Source organism: Aedes aegypti, chromosome 1, assembly GCF_002204515.2.
Source record: "Aedes aegypti strain LVP_AGWG chromosome 1, AaegL5.0 Primary Assembly, whole genome shotgun sequence".
In the NCBI taxonomy this organism is placed as follows: Eukaryota; Metazoa; Arthropoda; class Insecta; order Diptera; family Culicidae; genus Aedes; species Aedes aegypti.
Window position 1 is genome coordinate 197,431,135 of NC_035107.1, and position 25,573 is coordinate 197,456,707.

The window sequence follows — 25,573 nt, forward strand, 5'->3', positions numbered from 1 at the left end:
ATTTCCCTTATAATTTTAACTCTCATACACCTAATTTGGCCAGGGCACTCCTGATTTGGCCACTCTCATGAGAAATCAATGCGATTGGCCAAGTTAGAAACCGAAGATAAATCTCTGCCCGAAACTAGTTCCGTTGGCCAATATTGACCAACGGGATTTTCAAAGCAAAAAAATCGTTAAAGCTCAGGTTTGATATTTTACACACATAATATGGATTGAAAGCGTACATTTGACATATTTGTAGAATAAATACGGCTCCCTTTTAATTGTTATTGACATTTTCTTTAAGGCTGGCCAAAACCGATTCTTTTACTCTACAACTTTAAAAAAATCTATTATATTCCACAATTCTCTGACATTAGGTAACTATAGTTATTATTAATATTATTATTTTTATTATTATTTATTAATGACACTTTACCAAACATATGGCATTCGTGTCAGAGGTAACTTTAATGATTAATCCATTTATGACCAAATTTGATGATACACCATTTTTTCACTACCAACAAAAGAGAAAAGTGAAAAGCATGTTCAAAACTAGTTTAGATTACTAAATAAACTGTATTTGTATAAACGAGAGCTAAATCGTGAGTTTAAACCGCAGTCTTAAGTATGAATTTGACTCTTTATGGTCGTTTAACTAAAAAGGCCCATACTTTTAAAATCATGTACGCATATTTATCAATCTACAGCAAATTGTAAACGTTTTTCTCCGAATATTTCTATTGGTAATCTCAGAACATCATATAATGAAAATAATATGTGGAAATTAAAATCAATTATATTACAGCAGGGTTGCCATTTTTGATGATTACACAGCGTAACAAAAAATACATTATTGCGTGTCTCAAGGATCAAATTATGTGTCTCTAGTAGATTTGGGGTTGCTAAATCTGGTGCCATTCTCAAAAATGTTCCAGCACGTCACAATTTTTAGGTCGCCAAAGTTGTATAAAACACTGGTTTTATTGATGTTTACATAAAATTTAAAGTACAATTTATCAATTTTTTTGTAATATAATCCACCAAACATGCAAAACAGAACTTGAACTTTCATTTTAGACATAATTTGATTGAAATTGCGCGATTAAACCGATTTTTTAAAACATGTTTGCAGTCTCCATATAAAATTATTTGTTTCTTCTATATGGCAAAATACAACAATTGTCTAAACCATCAAAAAATATCTTTTCCGCATCGAAGGTATTACAAACTTTGATGATAAGTATTGTAATACACATAAAGTTTGAATTTTGTGGCAAATTAAACCAATATATAACCTTACAAGCTGGCAAACTTGCATGCAAGTTGGCTGAAATAGTCATTTTTTGCATTTTCAACAGCCAATATCTCAAAAACCAGACGTGCTATGATATTTCTGAAAACGGAAATGGATTCAGCAGCCCTTAATTAAGTGAATAGCGGAATTTTGGTGAGGGAGACAAAAACGTGTTCCGCAGTGTTATCAATGTAGTTTGAAAGATCTTCCAAAAACAAAATAATTGTTTTCCTATTGTGCTTTAAATGAGACGTGGGACTAAATAAATAAGCTACTCTATATAGGCATAAGTTATTTTTCATATCAATACTATATTATCACTTCCGTCAGGAAGTACTTTAAATTAAAAAAATCTACTCATATCAATTCCCTTCAAATTTAAATATTTTTGTTTCAAAGTATCGGGGAAAAATGGTTTTAATTATATCTGTAAAAATTTTGCTCCAAAAATAACTTGATTTTTTTTTATTTCGTAAGAAATACTGTACCTAAAAAAAAATTGATTTTGAAAACCCAGGGGCCCAGATAGCTGTAGCGGTAAACGCGTAGCTATTCAGCATGACCATGCTGAGGGTCCTGGGTTTGAATCCCGCTGGTCGAGGATCTTTTCGTAATGGAATTTTTCTCGATTCCCAGGGCATAGAGTATCTTCCTACCTGCCACACGATATACACATGCAAAAATGGTCAATCGACAAAGAAAGCTCTCAGTTAATAACTGTGGAACTGCTCATAAGAACACTTATCTGAGAAGCAGGCTTTGTCCCAGTTGGGACGTAACACCAGAAAGAAGAAGAAGAAGAAGATTTTGAAAACCTACAAAAATTGGCAATTCTAAACGTTGTTCCATATTCGTTTGAAATTTAATTATTTTTAAGATTTTTTTATTATCACCACATTGTACAATACTAGTCGAATGATGTACAGAAAACCGATTGAAATTTCATTGATAAATTAAAAATATACAGCATGCACAAGGTGTCCACTTTATAAAATGAACAGTCCTTAGTTCCAATCAGTTAAAATTTTTAGATTTTCAAAGTTCACTAAATATTAAATAAGGTGATAATTGTTTACTACTTTTTGCAAAGGCTACACTATTCATAATGTACAAAAACACACCCCCATAGCTAACTAGTTGGCTACACAGCTTGCAAACTCATCCACTCGCAATTCGAAATCAATCACTCGCATCGATTAGCGATTTGATTAGGCAATTTATTCCTCTCACCGCGTGTCGGTCAGTACCTCCACCGGACGCCTGGTTTATTTCTCACATATTGTTTTCCTTGTTTCGTTCGATCGGTCTATCCATTCTTTCTCAGCGGATTGAAAAGCGATGATCAAATTCCCACACGTCTTCATCGCGGTGATTGTCGTCGAACTCGTTGTTTATTGAAATTGGTTGCATAGGTTTTCCGCTGAATTGAGTTCCGTTTCGAAGCGGAAAATCAGCGAAAGTATCGACGCTATCCGCTAGTCGGCTACGGATACGCTTTTGATTCTTTGTGTTTTCCATTCGAGGTGAATAGATCGTCACTCCACGTGACTAATTGCTTCAAAGCAAGCGTCCAAAGATCAACGAGGCGTTTCGGGGTGTTCAGACTGTCGTCGGCGTTGTCGCTGCTCCACTATGCTAACACTCTCACTTGAGTGCCTTCGAGCGATCTGAACGTCTAATTGGTTGGAAGTCGTTAACCTTATTTTTTTTACAGACGCCGTGCGCCAAGGCTATGTTTACATTTGAATAGGGAATCGTTCATTTTTTGGGGGTCTAGCTAGTGCCTGACGCGACCACATGCGTGTTCGATCAAACCACGCACAACAGTCTCTAGGTGTAGAGATAATGTGAAAGTGAAAAGAGAATGCGATCCCGTTGGTATTTCCTTTAGGAAACTGGAAGTAGATAATTTTAGAAGCATAATTTCAAATGAAGCATTTCCTCTACGGCCTGTGAAGACTACGAGAGAGATCGCAAGGTTGAAGTCTGGTCCAACTACACTTAGGAAACAATGTAATACAGTCAGCTGGTTGAACAAAATCCTTGCAAAGTCTAAGGATTTCCATGTGAACGAAATTCACTTATCTAACAGTGACTTAACTTCTTCTTATGAAGAATTTATGGAATGTTTACTCAATACACACTTCCCGGAAGTGTAGGCATAGCGTCTACGGATGAACTAAAAGTTTTTACATGTAGGTTCGGCTCGCAGTATCGTGACTAAAAACTCGCAAGCCCAAATTTTTAGGCAACATGGGACAATACTAGATGCAACGGATGTCAAAATTTCAGAGAGTTATACAGTGTCTTACCGATTTTGGCAACAAGGCGTGAATTTTGTGTTGCCAAATTCGGGAATTTTTAAACAATATGATTTTATGATTGTAATCACTAAAAGTTATAGAAATGCAAGACAACTACTAAGAATGATGTGGAAAATTTCTGAGAACCTTCTTCAGTTCTATTTTCAATCTAGGAGTAGATTGTATTGAGTATAAGCACCATCTGAAAAGCACACTTGTTACACAAAACAAAAGCGGGCCAAAAGCAAGCAATGGCCATTTAAAAATATTATCTAATGCAAATGTGCAGCTTTAAAGCAAGACTCAAAAGTAGCTAATTTCGAATATAGGTTCGGTTAAGGATCGTTTGCGGGGGGAATTTTTTTCGGCTATCCTAAACATAACAGAAAGATTCCATTTTTGGTTATGAACTGAAAATACTGCAAGTTTTCATAAATCATCATACTAAAATCCTAGCTGGAATGTGACCATCATTTTCGAAGATTTGGGAAGTATTTTGCTGAAAATAGTTTGCGGGCGTCAGTTTTTGTCAAGAATCATTTTGAATTGATAAGCACACATTGAGGCCATTGGATTGTTGGACCCGTGACAGATAGATCTCCTTGATGTATTCCCTGAAGTTGGGAGATTTGTGCCATCGCCATATTTGAGCCAATTTCTCGTGGGAGATGGGAGAGGAAAGGAAAGGGAAAGATGGGAGGAAATGGGAGTGGGATCTCTTGAAGAGGGAAGATCGCATAAGCGAAATGAGAGCATGTAGCTCCATACCACAATGGGTTCGAAGAGATTCAAAAGCTCATTACCACAGCGGGTTAAGAATAACAGAATGTCTTGAAGATTCAGGCTTCTGAATTCAGCTTCACTTAATAAGTGTTAACCAAGTAATTGGAATCGCATTTGCGCAAAAACTAGACAGTTACATATCAAATGATACAAAGTTCCATAATCAGAGTCACAACTATCACACACAAATGAGTCAGCACGCTGAATATTTGCCATGTTTAGTTTAGTTGGTAGTAACCTGTCAACGCCAGGAGACTGCAATTCTACTTTGACAGGTTTGATAATTACTTCGCCAGGCCAGTAGCGTTGCTGTCGTGGCGCTGGTCTACTGGATTGGATCCGAGCCTTTGGTTGTTCGTAAAGGTCGGGGCATGTGGAGGCCCCCTTCGTCAGCAATCCCAACTGGTGCTAACTGATATGGCCTTAGCCTTCAGCAGGTCAAATAGCGGAGCACGCAGTATCAGTTCTTGATACTTGCAGAACAGCTGGGCGCGGGCGTTGTGGTTGACCCTACCCGCCTTCAGAGGACAATGAGAGTGGTAAGGACCACCCGGGAAGCTGGCCAAGCGCCAGCATGCTACCTTGGTGGACCCCCTAAGCGTGTCATCGATGTTCGTTGCTGCATGACTACGCAGCTAACCTTGAGGTTGCGATGTGCAATAGCCCCTCTCCGAAGCAATGCCTTCTTGATGGTCCCGGAGAGACGAAGGGTTAGGCGGCAATGGGAACGGTTAAGTGGGTCGGAGATGTAGTCCTGTCTGCTGCTTTGCATGTAGTAAACGGTCCCCAACCCCACACTCCTAGACCTACAGGGACCGGGTGTCTGTTGAGCAGATTATCCCCCCATTGTTAAGAGAGAAAAAAAAAATATTTCGCCACCCTTGGAGATGGCTCAGTAATGTACAATTTTGTTTCACAACACGAATCCAAACTATTCCAATATTGCTTGTGCTGAGTTGTTTATCTGAAGCTTCACCCAGCACTTCGAAATTGGAATAGCCGGCTCAGGGCCAATGAAGTCGTGCGATGCTCCATCGCGAGCTAGCTCATTAGCCAATTCATTTCCAACGATGGAAGAATGGCCAGGTACCCATACAAGGTTTACAGAGTTGACTGAATTCAGTTCCTCAATTTGAGTTCGACATGCGATAACAAGCTTCGACCTTGAGTTGGCCGAAGCGAGAGCTTTTATAGCTGCCTGACTATCTGAACAGAAGTATATGACTTTACCCATTACGCGCTGTTGAAGTGCTGATTGCACTCCACACATAAGAGCAAATATTTCCGCCTGAAAAACGGTGCAGTTTCTATCAAGTGAGTAAAACTGATTTAGCTTTAGCTCACGAGAATATACTCCTGCACCAGCTCTACCTTCAAGAAGGGAGCCATCAGTGTAACATACTATATTGTTTGATATACTTCTTTCCAAATAGCCAGACGTTCACGCTTCCCGTGAAGGGAATTGTGTGGTAAATGTCATGTAAGGAAAATGACAAGTAATTGTGAGATCACTTGGAGCAAGGACAATTTTGTCCCAATTCACTAAAAGTGGAAACAGCGAAGTGTGTGTAGATCTACGATTCACCGGATGTTTCTCCAGTAGATCCAGTACTAATAAACGGTAAGAGCAAGAAAGTACTTCTTGTTTAAGATGTATGTGTAGTGATACAACGTCGAGAAGAGCCTCGAGTGCCACCGTGGGAGTCGTAGAGAACGCACCAGACATCGCCATCAAACACATCCTTTGGAGATTGCCCAATTTTGATTGGATTATTCTCACTCTGCCGTTTTATCACCACACGAGACACCCAAATGCGAATATTGGTCGAACAACTGTTATGTAATTCCATTTGATATGCTTGGGTTTGAGGCCCTAAGTTTTACCAAAGGTTCGCCGGCATTGACCGAAGGCCATGCAAGTTGTTTTGACTCTGAAATCAATGTGAGGTGTCCAAGAAAGTTTGAAATCTAGAACGACTCCGACATACTTTACCTGATCAGTCGTACATTAATCTCAGTGCCAAAAAGACGTAAAGGTCAAATTCCATCGTGGTTTCGTCTTTCCGTAAACAGAACAATAGATGTTTTATTCGGGTTAACCGAAAGGCCATATTGGCGACACCAACTCTCGACTACCTGAAGAGCACTTTGCATCAGGTCGAATAGAGTGCTTATGCACATACCAACTATCAGAGCTAGATAGTCACCGGCAAATCCATAAGTTGGAAAACCGCAATTATTGAGTTGACTCAATAGCGTATCTGCTACAAGATTCCACAAAAGTGGTGACAAGACTCCCCCTTGGGGGCATCCGCAAACACTCAATTTACGAATCGCTGCTTAACGCAATGTCGAGAAGAGATGTCGATTTGCGCATTTGATGAATCCAATTGGTAATCATTGTAGGTAGCCCATGGTTTCGTGCGGCTTCCAATATGGCATCGAAAGACACGTTATCAAAGGCACCCTCAATGTCCAAGAAAACACCCAAGCAGGATTGCTTCTGAGCGAATGCTTTCTCGATATCGTATACAACTTTGTGTAAAAGAGTCACAGTGGACTTTCCAGATTGGTAAGCATGTTGATTCACATGAAGAGGCATGTTTGCCAAATAAACATCACGGATGTGATGATCGATAATGCGTTCCAGACATTTCAGAAGAAAAGACGTCAGACTGATTGGTCTAAGACTCTTCGCTTCTTCATACGACGCACGTCCTCCTTTCGGGATAAACTTTACAGTAATATCACGCCAGGATCTGGGAATGTAATCGGTAGCAAAACTGCTTACAAGTAGCTTTTTCAAAACATGTTTGATAAACTCAAATCCCTTTTGGAGCAGAACAGGATAAATTCCATCCGCTCCTAGAGATTTGAAAGGAGCAAAACTATTAAGTGCCCATTGAATCGATTCAGTAGTTACGATACTGCGAGCCGAGGCCAGAGACTCGTAACTACATGAAAAGACATTTGGTTCATCCGTAGATGCTATGTCCACACATCCGGGGAAGTGTGTATTGAATAAACATTCTAAAACTTCTTCATCGGAAGAAGTAAAGTCACCATTAGGTAAGCGAATTCCGTTCACTTGGAAATCCTTAGATTTTGCAAGGATTTTGTTCAGCCGACTGACTTCACTCAAACTGGAAACATTTTTACAAAGGTTTTACCAGCCGGATCGTTCAGCAGAACGAACAGCCTTCTTCTAAGCCTTGCGAGCCGACTTGAACGACTCTGATCCAGCTGAATGGCGTCTGTTCCAACTCATTGGATTGTTTTCTGAGTCTAGTCAGATCGGAATTCGACCATGGGGTCCCTCTTGTAGTTTTTACAGATCGCAGAGGACATGCTTCTTCAAAAGCTTCCATAATGTAGGATATTGTAGTATCAACGGCATCATACAGATCACTTGGATTTTCAATGGACGGAGAATATCCATGAAATTTGGTCGCAACCAATTCAATGTAGAGTTCCCAATTTGTTGAGCGGGGATTCCTAAAACGCAAAGTCTGCGCAGTTACGTTTGAATGTTCAAAGAAGATGTAGCGATGATCAGATAATGATTCCTCATCTGATACATGCCAATTCTTTAACTCGTGACTGATTCTATTCGAGAAGAGCGTTATGTCTAACACTTCTTCTCTATTAGAAACCATGGAGGTTGGGCGATTGCCTGTGTTAAGTAATCCAAGGTCTGTACTTCTTAAGTATTCCATCAGACTGGAGCCTCTCAAATTGATATCTGAGCTGCCCCAGATGATGTGATGAGTATTGGCATCACTGCCCACAATCAGCGGAAGGCCTTTTGTTACGCAGTGTACGACTGTCGTCGACAACTCGTATGAAGTCATCCGTTAGGGATGGTTCATCATGTGGTAAATATACCGAACAATAGACGTATTTCCTGTTGAGGTCACCAACAGAAACATCGATTGTGACAGCACATACATCTCTGGTAGTCAACTCAGAAATGAGTGTAGCAACGATTGCTTTATTAACGAGCACGCAAGCGCGGGGCATGGCACGCGAGTTTGCCATTTAAAGTTTGCTGAAAGTAGCAAAATCTGGGTCCACAAGGTTACCTAGATAGAAGTTCCCTCTACGAAAGTAGGGTTCTTGAACTAGCGCCACTTGGACTGCACCATTTTGCATGAGTCTGCAAAGATTGATCGTTGCTGTTCTTTTATGCTGAAGATTGATCTGAGCTAACCTAACCGTAGCCACTACCCAAACTAGGCAGGATTAAGCTTTTTGCAATTTCAGCACGAAAAAGACCAGTAACGAAAAAAACCAGATCGGTATCTCGAGTCGCCAACGGCGAAAGAGCACAGAATACACTGTGTAAAACGCATAATGTGAATCCATCTTCTTCTTCTTTCTGGCGTTACGTCCCAACTGGGACAGAGCCTGCTTCTCAAATTAGTGTTCTTATGAGCACTTCCACAGTTATTAACTGAGAGCTTTCTTTGCCGATTGACCATTTTTGCATGTGCATATCGTGTGGCAGGTACGAAGATACTCTATGCCCTGGGAATCGAGAAAATTTCCTTTACGAAAAGATCCTCGACCAGCGGGATTCAAACCCACGACTCTCAGCATGGTCATGCTGAATAGCATGGTCATGCTGAATAGCTGCGCGTTTACCGCTACGGCTATCTGGGCCATGTGAATCCATATAGGTGATAATTTAAATTAAATGTCAACATATTCATAACCCCACCCTTATTAGGCCTCAGGATAGAGACTGAAGAAGGGCAGCCGATTATCTCGGAGAAACACAAGGTCACCTGCACCATTGCTTCGGGTAGCACAGGAAGGACTCAATACTGTGGAGGGCGCCCTGGTACCCCACAGGCTCTGTTTGCGGTTAGGTTTTATTTAGACCCCCCTAACCATTCATTCCTAGGCACGGTACGCATCACACCATAAATTAGGGGTCACCTGTCAGGTGGACTTTTACCACCGGAACAGGCAGTCCGTAGTGTTAATTCTTAGCCAGTTGAAACAACCGCTACCGACACTACGCGGCTATCTAGGCTGCTCGGGAAAAGGAGACTAATATTGAGCTTGAGCTTGAGCTTGAGCTTGATTGGCCGCCGTGGATGCACTCCAGTATCGCCAGATCAGCTGCACTTACACAAGGAACCAACCGAATGACTGCTTGGGACTAACAGGCATCCTCAGTGTATAATCTTCTATTTTTGATCTGATGATCTTCTATTTTTAGGCAACATTGGCACCTGCCACGTCAGAATGCAGGCCAATTAGGGGAAGGGGGAGGAATTGATGATGCATTGAACTGGCTCCCACGTAGACCGTATATTCCACTGCATCCACGCCAGTTCATGCGGGAGTGTATGGATGGGGGAAAGGCATGGCAGAGAGGTTTGCTTTTGTGGTTAGCAGACTGCCTATGTATCAGGCGTGCGCGTGAAAGTGGGAAGCGTTAGGGAAACGGTTTCTTGTCCGTCTCTGGTTCTAGCGTTTGCTATGAACGAATAGTTTGAGTGTGATATATTTAGAATGGAAGATAGAAGCAAGTGAGAGATATACAACTACAAAAGTACGAGGAAAGGGACGGGCCTGGGATTGAACCCATGACCTTCTGCATATGAAGCAGAAGTGGTAGCCATCAGACCACCAACCCCGTCTCCTCGGGAGAAGGAGACTAATATTGATGATTAACTCCTGACATGCCGAAGCAGCCGCTAAAACTAAAAATATTTTTAAAAATAAGTATGTAAAAGTATTGAACAATATTTTTTTAGGATTTGATAAGATCAAAACAATATCTGGCAATTTTGTTGATTGGGCAACAAATCAATATCAAAATAAAATCTGACATATGACGAAGAATAAAAATAAATAAAAAGTCGGCAACCAGGATCGTACCCTCGACCTGCAGATTTATGAACAGAAATGCTAATTAATCGGCTATGCCTCACAGTTGCTAGACCAAAGAAATAAGAGCATCATCACTTCGTTTTCTGTGACTACTTGTTGCTCTTAGAGGTTGTCCCACTATTCCGTTCGGCCATTTTGCTGTTGAATATGTTTTGTTTCATGTCAAAGAACTAATTTTGATCTTGTTTACATATTTTCATTTTATTCATTAGTTATCTTGCTGAGATTTTGAAATTTTCGAACATCTTTTCAATATCAAACTGCAAGATGCGATTTTGATTTTTCCGTCTGCCCGGGATATCAAACTAATGTTTATCTCTTAACTTGTAGTTTTAAAGTCACTTTAATGTCACTATTTTGATAGTTTTGGTAATCAAAGTCACTATTGTTTTGCTATCTGGCCGCTACCAGCCCTGTACAATGAGTTTTCATTGCCATAAGAAAAATCTATGAGAAATAGTGTTTCCAGTGAACTTGATAGCATTTATTGTCATACCGCAATCATAGGAGCTACAGTAAAAATGGGCAAATTACCCTATCAAATGGTCAAAAACCGACATCTGTTCTCGACATTACGTTATACTGCTAATCGGAAATTCAGTTTTTGCGGATGTCTAAAAGAAGGAACCTTACTACCAGTTTCGTAGAATCTCGTAGCAGATACGCTGTTGAGCCAACTCAATAAAAGCGGTTTTCTAATTTAAGGATTTGCCGGCGATTATCTAGCTTTGATTGTTGGCATGAGTACGAGAATCTTATTCGGCCTGCTGTAAATGTGCTCTTCACGTAGTTGAGGGTTGCTGTGGCCAATATGGCCTTTCAGTTAACTCGAAAAAAGAACTTTTACGGAAAACATGACCGCGATGGAATTCGACCTTCACATCTTTTGGCTCTGAGATTAATGTAACTGATAAGATTGGGTAGGGGAACTAGCGGCATAATGCACCTGTTAAGGAAGGAAGCGATTTTAAAATCGAATCAAATTATTATAGATCCTTTTCAATCATGTCAAGCAGTGTTTTCTATCAAATAGAAAAAAAACAGTAATTAATTTTCATTTTTCTGGATTCAATAAATCAATTTTCAAAATATGACATGCTATCTGCATATTTATTAATTCTTCTCCTTTTATCTTCTGTCGCCACTTATTCAATGGTATTTAGGGATGGCACAGCTTTTGCCAACATGTTTATTTGTTTGCGGGATAAACCTGAGAAAATGCTGATACGAAACATGCGCATTTGTAAGGTTCAAATTTGCCCGTATCTGCAGCATGGCATTACATACGTTTGCTGGAATTTGAAGTTGAACGGCTGCTTTGGTGTTATGAAATACACACTTAGATTAAATTACTGGGGTCGGTAAAATTTTACTGGGTTTTGGAACTACCGAAAAAGTCAGTAAAATGAAAACTGTCACCACACGCGTGATTGAAAAGCAAATTTCACCATTTTTTATTTTTTATCGATATATGATATAAAAAGAAAGCTCTCTGCAAAATTTTAGTGAAAAATCTCTGGTTTTAGATTTTTAACATTTTTTTTAATTTACTGACTTTTTCGGTAGTTCAAAAACCCAGTTATTTTTACCGAACAGATTGAGTGTGTAGTGGGTGTTATGTCCCACTAGTTCATTAAAGTTTAAGTCCTTCAAAACGCTTTTTAAAGGATAAATTAAACTTTTTCTCACAAAGAATACAAACTATAAGAATACGTAAGGCGATTCTTGCTGATAGTTTCAAATGATTGGTTATATATCGTCCTGAAAATGGTTTAGAAAACCACACAAAATTGCAATAAAAACAGCTTGAAACGTATTTTAGTTTATTATGATTTTCGTTACAGAAACATTTAAAAATATAAATAGAGAAGCATTTTTACACATTTTCTATAACCTCTGGTGAAACGAACGCTTTCCCAAACTCGTCGTTCGTTCAAATAGAAAATGGCGCGTTTGACCCTGACGGCGCATTTTACACCCATAATTAACTGAGAGATTTCATTGACAATTGACTAGTTTTGCATGTGCATATCGTGCGGCTGGTAGGTACGAAGATGCTCTATGCCCAGAAAAGTCGAGAAAATATCCTTTACGTAAAAATTCTCGAACGGTTGGATTCGAACTCACGACCCTCACGGTCTCGCTAAATAGCAGCGAATTTAGTACCGTAATCCGGGGTATCATTGATCAGCGGGGTAACATTGATCGGAATGACTCATCTCGTAAAAAGTTCGTGTCATCATTTATTGATGAAATATTTCCAAAGCATGAATTGCGCTTCTTCTTCTTATATTCATGAGCTAATGAAAATTAAGATTCTTTCGAAAATTGCATTTACTTCATGCGTAAATTTAACAACTTTTTGAAACAACGATTTCAATGGTTAAGGTGCAAGAGAAAATGGCACAAATGTCAAAACTGAAAAAGCAGTTTTCTCCTTTTAAAACAACAATTTCATGAAAATAAAAACACACAGCCTTTTTATTTGGAAAATAAAAGAGCTGTGTGTTTTTATTTTCTTCGATTTGTCTATTTAAAAAGAGAAAACTGCTTTTTCAGTTTTGACTTTTGCACCATTTTTGCTTGGGCCTTAAGGATGACACTACCGAAGATTCATGCCTCACATAAGTTGTGCAAACGATATGAGCAAGGGAATTGTTATTCTTGCTAAAAACGGCATCGCCAAAAACGATTCCGTTGTCCCAACTTTCAAAAGAATGTTCAATTAGGCAACATTAACGAATTACTATTAGGAATTTAAAATTTCCTTAGGAAATTGCCTATCTTTAGGCGTATTCCGCGGTTCGAGGTGTTTTTAATTTTAAAATAACTCAAAAAGTAAATGACTTGTAAGAGTTTGGCCACCATATTCGACTTCAAAAGCCATGATTTAAGTAAGTAACGACATTTTCAATATGACCGAGCGTTGTTTACAATAGTGATCAATGTTACCCCATATCAACTAAACAAAAAAATCGCCTAAAACATATTTTTAACATGCTTAAATCTTTCAAGAAACAAAATACAGTATATGGTCACGAGATATTGGTGGCAGTACTTGTTTTAAAAATATAATACTTGCAACATTTGCATTTTCAAATGAAATATTTCAGAAATATCCTAAAAACTGATCAATGTTATCCCGGATTACGGTACTACGATAATCTGGCTACTATAAAAGCTTATTATTTGGTCAACATAAAGTCAAGTCTGATCAAGACATGTCGAACTAAATTTGAAAAACAGAATTCAGTTAACTCTGTAAACCTTGTATGCGTACCTGGCCATTATATCATAGCTGGAAACGAATTGGCGGAGGAGTTTGCTCGCAATGGAGCATCGCTTAATTCCATTTGCTCTGGGCCAGCCATTCCATTTTTATTTGTTGAGATTATCTTCAGAACAATTCTTGTGCTCACCACAAGCAACACTAAGATAGTTTGGAGCCTTCTGATAACTGATACCAGATAACCTTATTTTGTTTTTATAAACTGGGTGTCTAACTAGTGCTTGACTAGTGTTTGACCACGCACAACAGTCTCAGTCCCAGAGATATATGATGTAAAAGTGCAAAGAGAAAACGTTTCCGGTTGCGTTTCCTAAGAAAACGGAAAAAAAAATTCAAAAAACTTGTTTTCATATATTTCCGCAATTACGTTGTTCCAATATCCTAAATATGTCTTCTCTAACAATTTCGCAGGCACCATCCTATCCAGCGTGGATGCCCTCCAAGGATACTACGGTACTAAGATCGGTGATCTAACTCAGCTGCATCATGGAGTTTCCGGTTCGGTGTACGCTGTCGATGCCAGAACACTTTTTCTGAAGAACTTCAATTACGACGGAGAAGGTCCAGGTAAGTACTTAAGCGTTCCCACAATAGTAAAGACCATCAAATATCTCTTCTGAATCAACTCCAAGCTGCGTACTTCTACGTGGGAAACACTCGTGCACCTAGCAACAAGGGAGCTCATCGCCTGCGGGATGAACGTGGTCGTTCCGGTGTGCTGAGAAAGTATCGCAACGAAGACATCACTTTGTCGCTGCCGGAGGGCAAAACTCTGCGGGACATCCGGTGGTTCTCGATTTGGTGCGATGACTTTAGTGTCAACTTTGGTGATGTGGTCATTCGGAATGACTTGGATTTTCCGAGGCCAACCAAAATCGGTCAGCTGGGTGGAGTGCACGACGTCAGCTCGGACAACATAGTGATCGTCGATGCGCAGACGCTGCTGATTCCAAATTTTAACTACGATGGAGAAGCACCAGGTTTGATACGGTTTTTTTTTTTATTGAGTGAGGCGAAGTTTTTGAAATTCATGGGTGTTATGTTTAAAACATGAGACCTCAATAGCCAGAGCGGTACCCTATTCAGCAAAGTCGCGGGCTGAAATCACGCCGGTCAATGACCTTGTCGTTATGGAAAATTGGAAATTTTCTAGCCTTCCTTAGCCGAGTGGTTAGAGTCCGCGCCAAAGCAAAACCATGCTGAAGATGTCTGGGTTCGATTCCCGGCCGGTTCAGGATCTTTTCGTGATGGAAATTTCCTTGACTTCCCTGGGCATAGAGTATCATCGTACCTGCCACACGATATACGAATGCGAAAATGGCAACTTTGGCAAAGAAAGCTTTTAGTTAATAACTGTGTAAGTGTTCATTGAACACTAAGCTGAGAAGCAGGCTCTGTCACAGTGGGGACATAATGTCAAGAAGAAGAAGAAGAAGCAGAAGGTAACCAGAAGAGACTAAATCAAAGAGGATAAATCAAGTTGAAAAATTGAAATCTCCATGTTTTTTAGCTAATCTTTTAAAATTCCAATTAGGTTTCCGCTAAGTGTTTACATTCGATGATATCGAAATTGTTTCCCTGTATTATGGAAGCACAAACTTTACGGGGAAATGGCGTTCGGAGAAACGCACAACCTGTTGTAGTTCGCTTAACTCGCGCGTAGCCCATGAATTTCAATTATTTTGTCTAAGCACAAGTTTATGTTCACAAACTACGTATATTTTAAAATCACTACTTACACTTTGTGTATCGAGTTTTTGTATGGGAAATCTAACGGTTATAAATAAATTCGCAGCAATGAGTGTAGTTTGTGAACAACTTTTTGCGTACATAAAATCTAATCATTTTCCTCACACTATCCATAGACGCCAAATTCTGGGTAGGACGTGGGGCAAAGCCCACCTCCCAGGGCATCCGCATCCCAGACGAGAACGGCAAGGAAACCCCGCTTCGTCGATACGACAAAAAGACCATCGTGCTAACCCTTCCAGGTGATCTGACCGTGTTCGACATCGGACATTTCGGCGTGTGGTGCGAAGCCTTCACCGTTGACTTTGGCCACGTTCGCATCCCGGACCAGATCAACGTTCCTCCGTCGCTGAAGATGCTGGGCATCAGCCCACAGGTAAAAAATCCTAATAATAACAACAGTAATCGGCGCCGTCAGCCGGCCCAACAACAACAACAACATCAGATTAATGATCGTGAAGAGCAGGGAGTTTTGGAGTATGTCGGATCACTGTTCTACTGATTGCGGTAGATAGCGATCAAGGACGACGACTTCAGCTCATCCATGATGTATCGGGAGTAAGGTTGGGTCACTGAAATATGAGAAAAATTAAATTGTTAAAATCTAAAAGTAAGTAGTACACGGTGTCAAATATTTGACAGCAACCTGATGGCAGCCCAAACATTTATTAGGCAATTGAAAAATTCTGATAGTCATATAAATGTTTTGACCACTGTTAGATCCCAGTAAAATATTTTACACCGTCTATTTGGAGCTTAAGTTATACCCCCCTAATTTGTTCATTTGGAAGCTACTGTGAAAGTTTGAAAGGCTTCTGGGGTCCAAATGATCAAATTTGGGTGGTGTAACCTAAAGTTTTTGTATCTTGATCATTATGGGCCACCCTAATCGGGAGGGAACAATCTCAACCGTCAACCGTCGATAGCCGAGATTGAAAAAAAAGACTCTGATGGGGGTCAGTTTCCTTCACGTCTGCTCTCTTCACGAAACAAATCTCTTAAAGTGGTACAATTAATCAATTAAATGGATTGCGATAGAAATTAGTGGTAATTATACTATTAGCATGTAGTTTTTGTTTAAGATGGAAACTAGAGGTTAATAAAACAGCTGTGTAGCTGTTCACGCGGCAAAAAGAAAGGAAATCGCAAACCGGCTAACCAACGAATCACATCGAAAAATCTCAGCACATTCAACTGTAAATAGCTTGTAAACAATCCACATTGAAACTCATTTAACGTTTATTTTTCGTCCCAACACAACCAGTGACTTAAGCTTTTGAAAGTGACAGTTTTATATCTCTTTTATACAGCGAAGCAAAACATATTCGTGACAATGATAAATAAACAGTTCTTGTACAATTCCTTGTACCGAGAAATTGCTCGTTTTTATTGCTCTAATGGTCTTATATCCAACTCACCTCACAGTCTCACCTGTACACAAAACATAGCACCCTCAATTAACCAACTCAACCGCATAACCACTGATCATAATTTGCACTAGACTGCCACCTATTGCCAACAACGCGGCATCAACGACGGAAGCATCAATCCATTCGAATAGCGCCACTCGTAACTAATCCGTCCTGTCATGACTTGGGTGTAGCCATGAGGGGAGAGGGGGGGAGGTGAATTTCACCCCCTAGTCGATGAATAAAATTGAAATTTGTCTAGTACGCTAAAACTAATCGTATATTTCACATTTTGTTAGATTTGCTCTGGGTATAATCCTAATGAAACAATTGGGTCATTAAAAAATGTTTTGATGATTCTTGATTTCTTTTTTTTCTGTACTCTTTCTATAAATTTTCTCAAAAATCTCTCTACAAGTTGTTCCAGATATTCATAGCCAGCTCTCCTTTACTTGATAGGTATCTCGATATCGAGATAGAGAACCATAGTAAAAGTTGCTTTTCATGGCTACCTCGATGATCCCTTTGATCACATTTGCACTGGTTTTGTATTACAAAACTCGATAACTCCCTAACTCGATGGTCTCTTCAATGTCGAGATATGAAGAGTTTACAGTAGTTTTTGATTAACGGGTGTTCAATAAAAAATCAGAACTTTCAAAGCCGTGCGGTAAAAAAAATTCAGCCGATTCAGTATTTTTCATTAAAAACATTATGTTTAATCTTAGAAAAGTCAATGGATATTGGAGAAAGGGTCCTGATTAGCCGTACGACGCAACTTAGTCACAAAAACGCTGGACGGCACTGACATCCATCCTTCGAATACAATTCCGGATCCTTGTGTTCAACTGCCTTTTATTTTGTACACTAGAGCACTAAGGGAGCCGACAAATTCTCAATGGGACGGCACTGGGGCATGTTGGCCATCTTCGAATAAACTGACAGCACCTGAGCGAAAAGAAACATGCCACCCATTTTTAAGGAGTCCAGAGAGCAATTCTCTTGAAGAGAAAGCAATTGACGCTCTTTTCCTCAATCACAGAAAGGTATTGAAATCATTCTCATGTTATACTGAACAACCCTTACCTAGCCCGTTACTACCAAGGATTTTTCAGGAATCAGTATAATAAACGATAAGTTCTTACCAAAACTTATCAAATTTTTCTTATGTATCCAATAGAAATTCAACTAGACATTGATTGGGCACCAATTCTGGTAAGAGATAACTAAAACATCTCCCTGAAATGTTTCAGGGATTTTCGCAGACATTTTTGAAGGCATTCTTAAAAATTGTTCGAGAACTTACGCAAGCAACTACAGCCAGGTCTCCTATTAGACGCTGCCTTCCACTTTACGCCAACCACAGTAACTCAGCTGTCGTTCTATCGGTTCGAGTGAAATTCAATAAGTATTGCGTTAGCATTATTGCCACCTACAAATAAATATGTTTATTTGTTTACAACCTACTGAAAATTGCGATCGAGGGAAAATGGGTAGCAGGCTCACTTTAGATTTTTGTTCTAGATTTCTTTGAAGAATTTCTACAATGTTTCCTGAGCAATTTCACTATGGTTCTGCTGATGAATTTTCGAATGATTTTTCCTAGCGTTTGAACATTTTTTTTAAGTAATAATCTTCCAAACATTCCTCTATACAGTACTGACCCGATTTTGTCAGCCCCCGATTTTGACTGCCCCCGATTTTGTCTGCCCCCGATTTTGTCTACCCCCGATTTTGTCAGCTTTTTGACCCGATTTTGTCAGCCTATTTTAAATTTGTCAAAAAACTTGTTATCGTCATGTTTTACCACGTTTGCATTAAAATTGATGATGATGTTTGATGTCATGCACGCATGGGCATAGCCAGAGGGGGCAATGGCAATGCCTTATATTAAGTGTTAAAAATCGATATTATCAATATAAAGGAGGGGGATCAAAAAAATGGCTACTCACATGTCCCCTCTTAAAAGCCCATGTAACCATGTAACACGTCAAAATTTGAAAAACAAGAACAAAATAAAATGACCCGATTTTGTCAGGTTCCCTATTTTGTCAGCCTAAAATTCATCGAGGGGCTGACAAAATCGGTTCCTTACTGTAAACCACTCTTGATTTTGACAATGGATTTCTAAGGAACTGTGTTCTAAAGATTTAAACAAATCTTCACAGTGGATTTTTTCAAGAATTCTTACAGGAAGCATTCCTGCATTGAATCAGGAATTTCACTAAAACTTCCAACCATTATTCTTCAAGGATTCGAAGTAACGAAAAAAAAATTCAACATGCATTTTTTTACGAATAACCTTTTGATACTTTTTCATCAATTCTTTCTGTATTTCTTTCAAGAAGTTTACAAGAATCAATCAGTTTATTAGCAATTGTTTTTGGATTCATCTTTATATTTTCCACGACGAACTCTAAGTATTCCTGAGAGAAAATTTCTCATCGAAGTGAAAATTTTAATTTGCAGTCCCACAAGTTTATTATCACCCTCTAAAAACATGCAAAAGTCTTTAATCCTAATCTCTATGATTATACCTCCAATTAATACTCCCTACAGCTCATTGAAAGGCATTGAGTTTATAATACTTTGCACTGTGTTTTGTCAATATTGTGCGCTTTCTGAATAGCGCCAAAACCGTTGATTTTAGAAATATAGTTTCTTTGGAGAAGTTTATTGGTATCGAACAGCATCTTTTTATGCGAAAATTTTGTGAGCAATCCACCTATTAGTGAGATAGAAAAAAAACAAATATTTTATAACATTCAGATAGATATATGATGGCTTGGAAAAAGTTGTAGAAGTGGCAATATGAAACAATTTTGTCGAAGACACATTGTTTCTATCTCATATACTTTTTGAGATATATGTCGTTGCATGTAAATGACTCCTAAGAAAACTTGATCCCATGATTTTTAACATGTTTTGTGAATTCTACAAAGTGTCTTTGATAACATGAGTGCTCGAGGAGGAAAGAATAACTCGCAATAACTTATGCATACCATATTTTGGTATCATACCACAATTAGGTATTGTTCCATTACCTCATTTTGGTATCATAATGGCATTTGAAAAAAATGTTTAAAACAATTAAAAATACTTCATTTTGGTATTCGGTTGAGGACTGCTGGAGGTATTGAACTACTATTGGAAAATTTCACTTTTATATGAAAATCCATCATGTATCATTTAGGTATTATAATACCTGATCTAATTATCAGTTTAGTAATAGTAGAACATGCATGAGCAGGGATTGAATCCTGAGAAAATTGAGAGAATCTCTCACGTATCGCTCTCTGTAACTATCATAACATGCTGCACATTATGAGAGACTGTTTATCGTATACTGCTACAAGTTTGATCAGATTGGGGGGATAGTAGTGCATGATAAAACCCCTCTAAACATGCTCCAAGCCTGGGGGACACTGTTGTTATTAGAAGTTCGTGGATTGTTTATCGTGCCAGTAAAGAAAAACACCTATCCCCAACGGTAAACAACCGAGAAAAATAGATTTTATCATCGCTCTCGCGTTGGGGCTCTCGCTCGCTGCTTCCATTTATCAGACTTGTTACACCTTGCGATACAATGACGATCGTGGACCGCAACAGATGGGATGTTTTTCTTTGCTTGCTTTGATCGTGCTTCATTCTCAAATGAGAGCGAATTCTGCAACGCCTGTGCATGAGATATTATTTAAGGTATTTTTCCTCTTATGCAGGGCTCATTCATACCTCATTCAGGTTGGTAGTTTTTAGAAATTATCTGATATGGAATACCTCAGTTTGGTATTCAGAAGCACTTTTCTGCTGCTCGAGTAGGGGTACAAGTTGGCGATTGTGGCGGTCATCTTTGAATTCCGAGATGTTTCACCTTAAGATAAATAACAACTTTGTATAAATCATAAAAATGTTAAAAATCTCACTAAAAGGTTATGACCAAAATGGGTTTTAAACGAGTTTTTCATAAAATTTTCTGCGCATTTTGCTGGAAAATCAATTCTTTAATGACTCCCTACAACTCATTGCAATATTCCGTTTAGTTATATGAAGGCTTAAAAGTCCATGCGATTATTAATATATTTTAATGTACAATTGCTCATGCTTGTAGATCTTTAGGCCTAAACTCAATGGAGTCCTTTAAGGTGCAAGAAAAAACGAAGCAAATGTCAAAAATGAAAAAGCAGTTTTCGCCCTTGAAATCAGCAAATCAGAAAAAATAAAAACACACAGCCTTTTTAATTTGCAAATAAAACAGCTGTGTGTTTTTATTTTTTCGATTTGTCGATTTCAACGCCGATAACTGCTTTTTCATTTTTGACATTTGCTCCATTTTTACTTGGGCCTTAATAACCAGGAACATCGATACTGATCCATAAAGTACTTCGTTTTCTTATATGAATATGAGGGTCTGTACCATATTAAAAACCCGTCCAAAGAGTGTTGATTACACCAATAGATTGAGGGTATTTATTCAAGGAAGTTTTTGGATGAACTTGAAAACCTGTTGCTCTCACTAAGTTACTAGACAGGGGGACTTGACGGAACAATGTTTTTGCAAAATATAACAATCTTATAGTAACCAGAATAACGATATATTCTTGTTATTAGAAATGATGAAAACGTCGATTTACGCATGGAGAACCATGTGCTCAAATTCCAAGGAATTGTTTGAGGAATATAAATTGCACACATTTTGGCCTTATTAAATTCCATTTAAATCAATAATATGTTAAGCTTACTAAAAAGCATGAATTTTTGAAACTATTTAAATGTATTTCTTAGAAGTAGACTTCAACAGGCAAAAACTTGTTTTACGAACGTAAACTCTCAATTTCTCTATTAAGTAGATGAAAAAACCGAATTTAGTACTATACCATTAAATTCCACTAGAGTTTGTACACGGGTAGAAATCAGAATCCAAAAGCAAGATTATGACTCATGATATCATGATTTCAGTGTGTTTCCATCTTATGAAAATACACCATGATTTGGATTCATGATTCCATAAGTCAGATTGCCGTAACGCAAAACACGCGTTAGGTTTTTGTTAATGATTGTTCGGAATCATGATTCATATGCCAAAAAGGCTGAGTCGCGCATACGTTTATGATCGACAAAATAAAAAAAAATAGCACACACTGAGATTCGAGCCACGAACCTTCGGATTGCAAGCCACGTACTCTACCATTCAACCACTTTGTCATCTCAAATAAAGAGTGATCGATACAAATAAGTTGAATCAATGTGCGCCGCTCAGTGTTTTCACACTGGATGTTATGCTTATGAAGAATCATGATTATGACTCCAGGAACCATGATTTGTGATCCTGATATTATGAGCTAACCAATTTATGAATTTCATGATTTGTAAATCATGATTTGGGGATCAGATTTTTATCCGTGTATCTTTTGACAGATACGCGTGTTTCGACCTCAACTGTAAGGCCATCTTCAGTGTCGTGTGCTCGACTCGACTTGTACACGACACTGAAGACGGCCTGACAGTTGAGGTCGAAATACGCGAATCTGTCAAAGGATGCAAACTCTAGTGGAATTAAATGGTGTAGTACAAAATTCGTTTTTTTTTCCATTTATTTATAGGTATTCCACAAAACACTGAAAGCATTTCAGCAAAACACTGACGGTGTCTTAAAAAAACAGCTCGAAAATTTATTATCAGTTTCTCTATTGATTCGACTTGAAAATTTTCTAAAAATATGAACAGCAAATTTTCCAGAAATCCCCAAATGATTCCGCATCTTTTCGAGCAGCCCTATAGAAATTCCACCGGGATGAAGAAGTTTGTGTAATGTTTGAATGAATTTATTGCATAATCTTGAAGTTATTTCTAAAAATAATATATATTGATGCATTTTATATCTTTAAAAAATGAATCAGATTACGTCCTCGATAAAGTATTCAAAGTGATTCCTAGAAAGTCTTTGACGAATTTTCTGGAAAAAAGAATTCTGGGTTTCATTTCTGTTGGATTTCAAGATGAAACACTCTAAACAATTTCTTGAAGAGTTTTTAGATTATTTTTATTTTATGATTGTTTATTAACAAAGTTTTCATCTCGACTGGTTCATTTTGAAGTGATATTTAGTGTTGAATTTAAAAATATATATCTAGAAATTTTTTTCTAATAATCATTGAAAAACGTTTGAACAATTCAAAGGGAATTTTATGAAGGAATATTTAGAACAAAAACAAACCTTTTGGAAAAAAATGATGAAAATTCATGATGAATTTTGAAAAGAGTGGTAGAAGAAGTATCTGTAGGAATAACTGAAGAATGTATTGAATGAATGTCTACAAGAACCCCTGGTAAACTTCTATAGGTTTCCTCGATGGAACCTTCCAAAAATTTTCTTGAGGAATTACTGGGAAAATAATTGCAATTTATGTAAAAACTCTTAAGTAATAGCTCGTTATTTTCTAAAGAGTTACTTGAAGAAATTGTACTCATTCGCTGCCCCTCACAATAGAGAACCTGGCTACGTTCATGTACCATGATCTGCAATTGCAACCCATTTGCACATTAACTGTTATGCGTGACAAGCTAATGTATCTACCACCCATCTCGCTTCCCATCGTTTTCGCCACCGATTGCTTAATTGACAATGTACACTCAAGATACCTCCGGACTATTAACGCGTCGACAATGGCAAACGGTGGCGCTTTGTACCATTATTATTGTCACATGAAAACATCCAATTCAACATCGATCGTGACAATTCGATTGTGACACGCGCCGCCGCACGATGAATGATGACGATAATTACCGACCGAAGGGAAGCTTTGACAGAGGAGCGGTAAAGTGGCTGACCGACAACCATCGACTACAACAATGGGGCACATTGTATAGAGCTGTACATAAAACGACAGACGATGACAACAATTAGCAGGCGATTAACAAACGCGAACGTGTCAAAACGGTCAACCGTAGTGTGTGATTTTTTGTTTGCTCGGGGTCTCACAGCTATTTAGTACCTAACTAGATCCATTCATTAGCTATTCATCTAGCCTAGATAGCCCACTAGTTCCACAGCAACCACCAGCAGCGTTGCTGACAATGTGTTGCTACTGCTGCAGCAAGAATCTCCTCTCACTGAAAGGCTGTGAGAACAGAATGCAATCATCACACAAACACACACGCATCTGCCTACTTGCGCGCTCGTTTAGTGGATTGGCTGTACATTTTTTGGGCTTTGTAAGTATAATTGCTGCTTTTCTATACATAGATTTTCTAATTGAATGGTGGAGGTGGAGTTGGGATGGTTAGTTATATAACACTGTAAAATTCCGCCAAGATCATATTCCGAACAAAAATTGCGTAATGATTCATCAGCACAGTCACGTGGTAACAGCAATCGAGAGTTTCAGTTATCCTTCTCTCATATTGAGTAGCCGTAGCGTTTTAATGTGTTTCACAAAGAGAAAATCTGCAATCAGACCCCTGAGAAAGTAAATCAGAGATTTTAGGGATACCCACCACCGACGACCCACTAAAACCAGCCCATGAGGTCTGTTTTGAGGTGTACAGAGTGCACAGACAGTACCCTTGGCCACAGACCCTTATCTCTCCGGACCCACCTTACGGTGTTTCTTCAGGAAGGGGCCAGTGCATATAGCACTTAACACATGTATCAGAATGTAAACTGCTTCTCCTAGCCGACTTAAACTATGTCACAAGGGACCACCCTCGGCAGGGCAAATCCTCTGCAGTCAACTGATTGGCGCGCCATAGGCACTGCAATTCTAGCATAATGTGAGTGATAGCCGTAGTTACTGCATTCCAGCACTCGACATCCGCACACATTTTCTTGAGTACATTGTCGTGGGACGTGCACCCTTCGCATGTAGGGAGCATGCGATCTCTCACAACAATGAAACGCGGGAAATCGAACACGACATGCTCCGCTATTTCCCACACACCAGCACAATTGAGGCACGCAGGAGAATCTGAGTGCCCGACCCTATAGTAACCATGTTCTGACAGAAACTGCGTCATGGTTTCTTTTATACCAATCTGATACATTTGGTATAAGCCGATGGGTCCATCTATCTTTCGTGAAGTTATCCTATTCCTGCTGCCAAACTCTGAGCGTTGTGTCTTTACACGCGTTGCGGACTCCTCCGGCACCTCTTTGGTTAAAGCATTGAACATTTTCCTTGATGATTATCCCGATGGGCGTCATCCCGGCACACGACCTCTTTAGATACCGTTCGGTATGCGCTTGCTACTCTTAAGCTTATTATCCTGTGCGTGTTTTCCAACCGCATTAGGTTTCTGCTCGTTCTAAGCGCTTTTGACCAGGTTAATCTTCCACACTTTAGTATGTATAGTTGGACATCGTCCTCGAAAGCGCCGCTATAGCTATAGATGCTCTTTTACAGGCATATTAAACGTGGCTAGCGAAACTGAGCTTGTCATCGATCATTACCACAAGATGCCTAAAGGATCAGTTGGTCTCTATGGTGCAATCACCCACCGAGATAACCGCCCGTTGCTCGGACTTGCGGTTGTTGACCACCACCACCTCAGTCTTGTTACGGGCCAGTCATAGTTTCCATGTTACTCAAATTCAACAATTCAATCGACCCTTTTCAGAACCATCAAATGTGTACTAATGAGTTATTTGTGTAATATTTCGTAATGTGTTTACCACATACTCGCTATATAATAAGAGATATTCATTTCGTAGCACCGTAGGCCTTCCTTAGCCGAGTGGATAGAGTCCGTGGCTACAAAGCAAAGCCATGCTGAAGGTGTCTGAGTTCGATTCCCGGTCTGGCCAGGATCTTTTCGACTTCCCTAGGCATAAAGTCTCATCGTATCTGCCACACGAAAA

General features: G+C 39.0%; 1 protein-coding gene across 2 annotated transcripts in view; it reads left to right on the plus strand.

Annotated features, from left to right (window-relative positions):
• LOC5567768 (protein Skeletor, isoforms B/C) overlaps positions 1-25,573 on the plus strand; it is a 64,087-nt gene that overhangs the window by 29,211 nt on the left and 9,303 nt on the right. Inside the window, exons 2-4 of one of the 2 annotated variants that reach the window (XM_001657618.2) lie at positions 13,973-14,128; positions 14,194-14,541; positions 15,427-15,686. In XM_001657618.2, the coding sequence (XP_001657668.2) occupies positions 13,973-14,128; positions 14,194-14,541; positions 15,427-15,686 (764 nt within the window). Of the gene's footprint in view, positions 1-13,972; positions 14,129-14,193; positions 14,542-15,426; positions 15,687-22,906; positions 23,932-25,573 lie in introns of those variants that run through there. The other variant, XM_021856730.1, reaches the window with a different exon arrangement.